This window comes from Thunnus thynnus, chromosome 16 (genome assembly GCF_963924715.1).
Source record: "Thunnus thynnus chromosome 16, fThuThy2.1, whole genome shotgun sequence".
Classification (NCBI taxonomy): Eukaryota; Metazoa; Chordata; class Actinopteri; order Scombriformes; family Scombridae; genus Thunnus; species Thunnus thynnus.
This window is the reverse complement of record NC_089532.1, coordinates 23,781,461-23,790,615: the sequence shown is the minus strand read 5'-3', so window position 1 is coordinate 23,790,615 and position 9,155 is coordinate 23,781,461. Positions and strand designations below refer to the sequence as shown.

At 43.8% G+C, this 9,155-nt stretch overlaps 2 protein-coding genes across 9 annotated transcripts in view; one reads left to right on the top strand and one right to left on the bottom strand.

Annotated features, from left to right (window-relative positions):
* Positions 1 to 312: 312 nt before the first annotated feature.
* LOC137199713 (insulinoma-associated protein 2) lies at positions 313 to 3,448 on the top strand. Its single transcript, XM_067614203.1, has one exon. It carries the CDS (start codon positions 786 to 788, stop codon positions 2,724 to 2,726), a length of 1,941 nt encoding a protein of 646 aa, XP_067470304.1. The 5' UTR covers positions 313 to 785; the 3' UTR covers positions 2,727 to 3,448.
* A 577-nt stretch (positions 3,449 to 4,025) lies between these two features.
* Positions 4,026 to 9,155, bottom strand: part of ralgapa1 (Ral GTPase activating protein catalytic subunit alpha 1) — a 70,954-nt gene continuing 65,824 nt past the window's right edge. For 6 of the 8 annotated variants that reach the window (XM_067614195.1, XM_067614196.1, XM_067614199.1 and 3 more), the window contains one exon: positions 4,026 to 8,759. In XM_067614195.1, coding sequence (XP_067470296.1) covers positions 8,614 to 8,759 — 146 coding nt within the window. In that variant the 3' untranslated portion in view covers positions 4,026 to 8,613. The remainder of the gene's footprint in view (positions 8,760 to 9,155) is intronic. The other 2 variants (XR_010931841.1, XM_067614201.1) reach the window with 1 other exon arrangement.

Below are 9,155 nucleotides of genomic sequence, written 5' to 3'. Positions count from 1 at the left end.
AAACGGAAACAATACGACAACAGAAGAACTAAAACCTGCCAAAATGCAATCATATAAAAGAAAGAAAAAGGAGGTCAGAAAGAAACAGTCAAAAGTCTCATAAAATAGTTTCTATACTTTCCAAAGGCAATGAATGAAGGCAGTGCAGGCATTCAGATTTACACGAGATTATACAGTTTTTTACACGATTCAACTCCAAAAACTCATTTAAAAACTAGAACATTCGTGTTTTACGTGTTGACTAAAAAGTCTCACCTGACCTGATAATTCCACACTCACCATTTAAAAGGTGCATTTCATCGTATAGTTCGTTTCATGTAAACACAAAATATAATTATTTTGAAGTGATTTTGGGAACTATGCTGAATCTCCTTCAGGGGTTTATTACAGTGACCAGTCGTTGTTCCCTTGAACCCCAAAACGTCTGTTTCAGTCGGTTATTTAATTTCTAATTTACATTTTTTGGGGGTAGTTTTCAAAGTATGTAGCCAAATTGTGTGTGCGCGCGTACGTGTGTGTGAGGGAGACTGATGAATAAAAACAAACACGCGCATCACGGACACTGACACACTTTCTCTCTCTCTCGTGCTCCTGTCACACCTGCACGCGCCTCTCTCTCTCTCTCTCTCTCTCTCTCTCTCTCTCTCTCTCTCTCTCTCACTCTCTCCCTTCTCTCTCTCTCTCTCCGGCACTTCAAAGCTCTACTTGAAAGTGCGCTCGAGACAGGAGTTGTTGTTCTTTCCGCCCGGTGGTGCCACGCGCCGAGCATCATCGTCATCATCACCATGCCTCGAGGATTCTTGGTGAAGAGAAACCGGCGATGTTCGGCGTCATACCGATCACGAAATAACGGTAACAACGGTCCTGTAACGTATGACAGTGATAAGCCTGAAGGGACTAGACCGGAGGCGGTGAAGGAAGACGGTGTGTTGAGTGTCGGACTGCTCCCGGTGTCCCGCGAGGACTCCGCCGGTATCAGGGAGGCGTGGAGCCCGCACGTGGAGTCCGCGCTGGAGGCAGAGGCGGACCGGCGCGCGCAGTTACCGGAGACCGAGGAGCAGGTGACCGACGTGGACGTTTTGACTCCCGGTGGTGACTTCTCCTGCTTCTTCCCACCTCCACCTCCTCCACGCGACTTCACTTTAAGCCCTGTCAAACCGGTTGGCACGAGACTGCTAGAGCAGCACGAGGAGGGAGAGAAGCAGCCGTTATTCCCCGGCAGGTGCCTGACATCCTCCCCGGTGTCAGAGCTGCCGGCAGAGTTACCGGAGCTGCCGTTCCTGGTGAGCTCCACGCCGACTTCTATCGAGAGACTCCTCGCGAGCAGCAGCCGCCACCACGCGCCGTCCTACGGTCTCAATGACAAATACGACCCGAGTATGGCTCACGTGCACCTGTTCCCGCCACTGACACTGATGAATCAGGAGCAGCATCACGCTGAGAGGAAAGGCTCGTTCCTGGAACCGGATCAGCGAGTGAACAACAACAGACACAACAAACCGGCGGCGGGAAACCCGTCCAAGAAACCCAAGGTGAACCGGAAACTGAACTTCGAGGATGAGGTCACGACCTCGCCGGTTTTAGGTCTGCGGATCAAGAAGGAGAGTCCGGAGCTGAGGAGGCACCGGGAAAAGTCGTCTGCTCTTAACGGGAACCCGCCGCTTGGAGAGTTCATCTGCCAGCTGTGTAAAGAGGAGTACCCCGACCCTTTCTCCCTCGCGCAGCACAAGTGCTCCCGCATAGTGCGCGTGGAGTACCGGTGCCCCGAGTGCGACAAAGTCTTTAGCTGTCCCGCCAATCTAGCCTCTCATCGGCGCTGGCACAAACCGCGTCCGGTCAACAACCGAGGATGCGAGACTCCTACGAACAAGAGCCAGCCATTAAAAGAGGCACGCGGGCCCATTCAGCACGAGAGGCAGCCGGTAGAGATGGAGGGAAAGGAGAACGAGCTGCTGCGCATCAACACGAATCAGCACCACGAGGCGCAGGACAGCTCCCGCGTCAGGCGCGAGCCTTCCCTGCTTCTGCTGCACGCTCGGTCTCGAGACAGCCCCGACAGCGACAGCCTCGCGCCTCCTCGCTATGATTCCTCGTGTCATTACCGGAGCCCGGTAGAGAGCTGCTTGGACCTGCAGCAGCACGTGAGAGCGGCGGACAGTCCAGCCTCCAGCCTCCTTATGTCTAACCCAGAGGAGCGCGCGGACCTGCCACAGCAGCAGCCGCACCCTCCTCTACCGTTCATCCAGGCGTTACCGGAGGAGGACGTGTACGAGTGCCGGTACTGCGGGAAGAAGTTCCGCCGACAGGCTTACCTGAAGAAACACCTGGCCGCGCACGAGATGACAGCGCGAGCCTCTCCTCCACCTTCATCTTACGGGCAGGCGCGTGAGAATAGTGGCGGACAGAACCAGGTCTTTCTGTGCCACCTGTGTGGCGCGCGCTTCCCGTCAGTTGAAATCAGGGACAAGCACCGTCTGTGGCACGCGATGAGGGACGAGTTACTGGCGGGGACACTGGGAGGAGGACTCAGACCAGACGTATTCCACGTGCACAGAGAAGAGAGCGGCAGCGGGGAGCGCGAGCAGCAGCAACAGCAGCAGGTCTTCACGTGCAAGCACTGTCCGTCCACATTCTTCAGCTCCCCGGGGCTCACGAGACACATCAACAAGTCTCACCCCACCGAGAACCGGCAAGTGATGCTGCTGCAGATGGCAGTGCGACCGTAAAACGCGCGCGAGACACACACTTGAAATCATTTGGACAAACGATCAGTCGATGATTATTATATTAAGGAAGATGAGCTGTTTAGGTTTTCATTTACACTGAAATATACGGTTCTGTTCCTTTTCTTTAAAGGTCAATATGCATCCTGACTACTAAGCTGGCACACATGTAATTATTATATCCATGATCATAATACAAACTGATCACGTCGCTGAAACTAGACAATTAAATAGTTGTTCTGAACTGTCCATGGTGCTGAAACTAACTTGAAACGTGTATAAAAAAACCACGATGCTCTGTCCATGGTCCTGAAACCATGTCCGCTTACATGAGTGGACTCCTACAGTTCTCCACATGTAGTTCTGAGTGTAATTCCACATTAATGAGTGACACAATCTCGCATTTCTATTAACTTAACAGATGGCAGATGTAATATGTTCCATGATCAATTTAAGAAGCGTTAACAGCAGGATTATTAAGATACAGACTTTAAAATTGGAGTCTTATCAAAGTGACCAGTATTCTTGAATGATATTGAAACTTTAGACAGAATCAAATTGTTTGTCGGTATTTATTTGGTTGTTTCAAGGAAGTCATAAGTCAGACATTGTCTCTATATTTCTACTCTCATATAGAGAATATATCTATCAATATTGGCACAGAGAACGCCATCTTCATTCAGCTTCTCTCGTTTCTCTCAGCACTCTGTAAATGATCTGACATTCAAACACAGTAGCTCAACTGCTATAGTAGGTAACATCTTGAGAGGATTACCTTTTGGACTGAGGACAAGTCACAAAGGATGTTTTGATTATGACTAATGATATTAAGAGACACTCACTTAACATACATTGACGCAATGATTGACACACTTCACTCATGTCTGTGGCAAAGTAATCTGATTACACTGATACTCAGGAGGAGTCCAGTGTGTTACATTACTGACTTGAGCCAGACCATAATCAATGACCTGTAATTACGTTTAGAAAGTGACCTTTCTTACCCTGAGAACTGGAGACAGAATCAATGTCCTGACTCCCGTTTTAAAGACCATTTTCATGTACAGTGAACAATAAAAGAATCAAACGAAAACAGAAAATAATCAAATAGACCATAATATGCCTTTTATAGTAAATGTGCCAATTGATTTCTCAGCTATAAAATATTTTGATACAGAAATGAAGCATTTAATGTTAGTACAGCTAGTAAAAAAATGTCTTTTGTCTTTATTGATTATAAATTACTGTTGGAGATATTTGCTAAAATGCCTTCATGATGCTAAAAATGTAATTGTAGTTGAATGAATGAATGAATGGATTTATTTGATGATATAACACTGCACTACAGTCTTTACACACATTAAAAATCACCGAGGGTGAAAACACAGTACCGCCTGAAGGCTTATTTCCACTGCGGTCCTTTAGTCTGACACTTAACACACAACAAGATAGAAGCAAAACAAGACAGCAAGCGAAGACAACACAATCAACAAATAAACAGCAGGCGGCGGGGTAGCTATGACAACATGCTCATGGTTTGTTTTCTTAGTCATAAAAAGTTTAAATTGTTCTATGAAGCCTATACAGTACTATTTTGATATGTTTGATGTTGAATGTGAAATCTAAATTATTGTCAATAAATGTTCATTAAGATCAATGGGCGTTGTGCACTGTCAACCTTTTACATACACTCACATACACACATTAAAGCAGTCGGTGGTACGAATCGTTTATTGTCAAATTCCATCATCGCACATCCACGCTGTCTGTGTGTGAAACAGACGTTACACATGTTTACATACATACTACAGGTTTGACAGTAACATAGGTTGCGGAGTGTGTGTGTGTGTGTTGTGATACAGCTGTTGTGATACACGGTCAACACATGCAGTTAGTACTGAACTGGCGTCATGCAGTATGTATAGTCAGTAGTTACATACATCAGCCTTGTCCCACACTGACGTCTGGACAACAGCTGAACCCGTATCCATCACTGCCCTCACAGTCAGAGCATCCATCTACACAGACACACAAGTTCCAATTTTTTTTTTTTATTTGTGAACGGCGATTTCTGCGGTTGTTACGGCTGTTTAAGCAGCGGGAAATAAAGGGGAATCTGATTTCCCCCCCTTTTTAGAAAAAAAAAAGAAAGAAGAGATCAGATTTGGGCCAAAGAGGCAGAAAAATAAATCTCTCTACCTAAATACAGTGACTCAGTGTAGTTGATTTTTAATAATGCTGAAAGGCTTTGAGTTACTTAGGATTTCTATAGATTTTGGTTGCTTCTAAAGAGATTTTTTAAACTTCACACACACCCATTTCCAGTCATACATCTGAGTTCAGTTGTGCTGTGTAAGCAGATCATTTGGAGTTTACTTCCAAACACTGAAACCCTCAGGAGTATTTGCTATCTGTAAAACAACTTTGAAGTATGTGATTTTCCCCATTTTTACCCTTGGGACTTGAAAGCAGCATCATCATGACTGGAGCCATCATGTGAAGTCACTGGTGTTTTAACACAAAGAGGATGTGAACTTCAGGTGGAAGGAGTGTGAGTAAGCAGGGCGTTGCTGTGTGTTTAAGGTTCTGGGACGGAGCCTCGGATGTGGCTGGGTAAAGAAGTGACATGTGACTAAGTGAATAACATCCTAGGAGTGAGTGTGGGACATGGTGTCTGACTGGCAGGTGAGCAGCAGTGTATATACAGCATGTACAGATCAGTCCTGGGGTGAACTGGGGCTACTAGACCACTTGTCTTGACCAATCAGCGGGTGCTTCAACCTCAGAGTCCATTCACTTGCTCATTAGTAATAAAAAGTACATGAGCAACAATAATTTAAAGGGAAAACTCAAATCTCAGCTGACTTCAAATATTCACACACAAAGTAGCATGAATTTGACCTTATTTTACAATGTCATTTTTAAAATTGATCAATGTCAACCCTGCAGAAGGTCCAAAAAAAATCTGTTTACAATCCCTCTCCTCTCTGTGGAGGATATGTCTGGAAAAAAAAAAACATTAAAGTGAAACAGAAGAAACAGCCCGTGTAACACACTCAAATTAAGCAGTGAAGCATTATGCAAAACCTTTATAACATGTACCTCTACTGTCACATACAGATCTTTCATATACAGTATGTAGGTTTCCTTTATAAGGGATCACGTGGATGAACGAAAAACCCTGTAAAACCACAGCCATGATTATTATGAAAACAGTGATAATTAAGCTTTGGAATGAGTGTTTGAGGCCACTGAGGTGTAATAAATCAAGCACACCTCAAGTACTTCAACCATACAAACTAATTTGAATATTTGTGACTTGTGTTTGTGTTGAGTCTGACTGATGGAGTGCTCGAATGAAGACGTTTAACACAAAAAAAAAAAAAAATCCTCTATGGTAGTGTTAGATTTTTGATTACATGCGGATCCCCTCAATCCAGAGCTGGAGCTGGGGATGAGTCTAAATACAAGAGCGGAGTAAAAAAAAACAAAACAACAAAAACGGAAAAGAAAAGCATTCATACAAGTTGCCATCTCTAATTTCTCCCCCTCTTTGGACTTGAATATACAGAATCTTTCTTTTTTTTACGCTTTGATTTTCCTTTTTCACCACTAAAACCGCCTCGAACAGAAAGACACTTGGCCTTATTTAACAACAACAACAAAAAAAAAGAAACACTGAAAACGATGGACTTAAACTTCTCTTATTGACATTAAACATGTCCTCAAATCCCCCCCTTTATATATGTGGACCGCTCCACATTTGCAGCTATAGTGACGTTAAGTGCTTCACACACCAGGCCCAGTGTGTCTCCGCTTTTACAGTAATTCATGTTTGGAGGAAAAACAAAGTGACATTTAACAAAAAAACAACATGGACGTCCCCAAACAAATTTACAAGATCATGGACAATCCTAATTTTTTCCTCTGTTCTTCCAGAGTCTGGCTGTGGCATCAAGGTTCAACACGTCAGCTGTAAAGTAGAATATCTGAGCTAAAATAAGATGAAGTGCAAACTGGTTATAAAAGAGGAACCGTTGAAGCATAAAATCTTGTAGTGTCAACCCATTTGTTTGGCTTTGGCAGCTATTCTCACATAACAGTATATACACAACAAGCCTTCTCACACTGTACATATTCTTATAGATATTCTTATATCTACTATATATATATATTTATATTTAGACTCATACATATATAGATATACAGAATATATATATTTATATACTCGAGACGAACAAAGAAAGAAAAGCTGTGGTTCCATTGCATCAGATGACAGAGTGACAGCGACATTCTTGTTCGGGTGAAAACAGTCAATAAAAAAAAAACAACAACAAAAAAAAAACAACAAATTTCATCAGACTGAAGGAAAATAAACAAACATCAGTGCTTGTCCACATTTTACAGCATGAGCAAAAAACGTCATAACTAAACTTTATGTAACAAGTGCTCGGTTCTTTTAGCGGTTTGTCGTGTTCGTCTATATTCATCTATATTCATGAATGAAAGACAAACAATCCCTCCATCATCACTATAACACTGTTTGTCGCGCTCGGAGAAAGGGTCGGGTCATGTTCAGTCCCATCAGTTCAGGCGGGGGGGGGGAGGATTTTCTTCTGGATTCAAACACTGAAAACATTTTTGGCTTGACTGCGTCCAACCTCTAAAGAAGGAACGTCACGTTTTCTTTATTGTTAGCAAACGAATGAGTTTCTATTTACATTTTATGAGGAGTGAATAGAAACCGACCCCTGCTCTCATCAGTACTATCTTTATGGGCCTAACGCTGCTCCGACAACAAAAATAGACTTTTACTATCTTGCTTTTTCATGCAACTTTCTACAGGCGCCATCACTCTGAAAACATTATTATTTTTTTATATCAAAACTCAGCTTTCTGTCTGTACACGCGCAGGCTGACTATAATACAAATATACAGATTTCCCATAAACATCTTTCAAGAGCGCAACATCACACGGAGACTCTTTCTCTTTGTTCTGCAGTTTGATCTCACCGACCGAGCTCTCTAATAAGTGTACGCAGTCCAGCTGAAAGCAGAGCGAGGTACAATGTGGCACACTTTAGCTTTTTGCAGTCCTGGTTACACTTGAGTTTGTGCAATTTTGAACATGGCACAGATGATTATGAAGGAGCAGAACTTTTGTGCTCCTGTACGTCGTCAGGAGAAGACCATGAACCGACTATAGTGGAACAAAGAACAATCAGGTCACACTACAGACTGACAGTCAGTCTGTAGTGTGACCTGATTGGTCCACATGGGTCAACCAACCTACTTCAGATGGTCTCTCCTTTTATCTTGTAAAATAACCTGATGAAGGTCTGTGTACTGAAATGTTGTTCCCAATAAATCTTCTCTATTTGCAAGTATAGAAATGTGCGGGAGTTCTTTGTTCTACAAATGATTATGAACTAATACTGCGCTGCTTAGGCTGCACTTGTTCAGCTGTCGCTACTGTGGCAAAAATCAGCATGCTGCAGCACTGGTTTAACTGGTTTATGTGGGGTTTTTTTTTTGTGAGCAAAGCTGAGGATAAATGCAGCAGCTGTGAGGACTTTCAAAATTAAGTTACAGTATAATTATAGCCCACAAAAATACAGTAGAGTAGATAAACTATTACATGAGTTTTTGAGAGTACAACTGTGCAATGAAGCGTTCTGTACATAAAAGGCCAGTGTCTAATCAGAACGGCAGCATGCTGGGGAGGGGCGGGGGGGGCGACTTTTAACTTGTTTTAACCGTTGTGTCATGTTTAATTTCTTGTACTTTTTTTTTTTTTCTTTTTCTTTCTTTTTTAGGTACAATTACAGACCAAATTCCCTCTAAAGAAACGTCTTTCAAGGAGTAACATGATATGAAGTGTCTGGAAAGCTCAAGTCTTATTGGCCGATCCAGAGGAGCGTCGCAGCTTCATGGACATGCGGCTCTTGCTAGTCCGAGGAGACATGGGGGACGCCGAGTCGCTCCCGGCCTCCCCAAGAGCCGGACTTTCTCCCCGAAGAATCTCGAGGCAGGAGCCTGTGGAGGCGGCAGGGGTCGGAGGGGTTGAGGTGAAGGGGGCAAGTGAGGGTGGATGAAGGGATAGAGGAGAGGAGGGAGGAGGTAAATAAGAGGAGAAAAGGATGAGGGGACAACAAGATAATTACATGCTGCCCTACTGAGGCAGACAGCACACACTCCTACAGACACACAGACGCAGACAGAACGACAGACACACAGGACAACAGACAGGCAACATACAAGCTGCTACATTTATTATTCTATACTGGTTCGTTCTAGTTCCTTAGAAACACTGGACTAGCTTCGGTCCCATCATATACTCATATACTCCAGAAACACTACACAACTAAACACTTTTTGTTTTAAGGGTTTTTTCCTCTGTGAGGTCCTCTGAGATTGCATGTGTAATTAAAA

What these genes read in the sequence shown, in the direction of transcription:
- LOC137199713 (XM_067614203.1), top strand. Translation starts at nt 786, where the DNA reads ATGCCTCGAGGATTCTTGGTGAAGAGAAACCGGCGATGTTCGGCGTCA.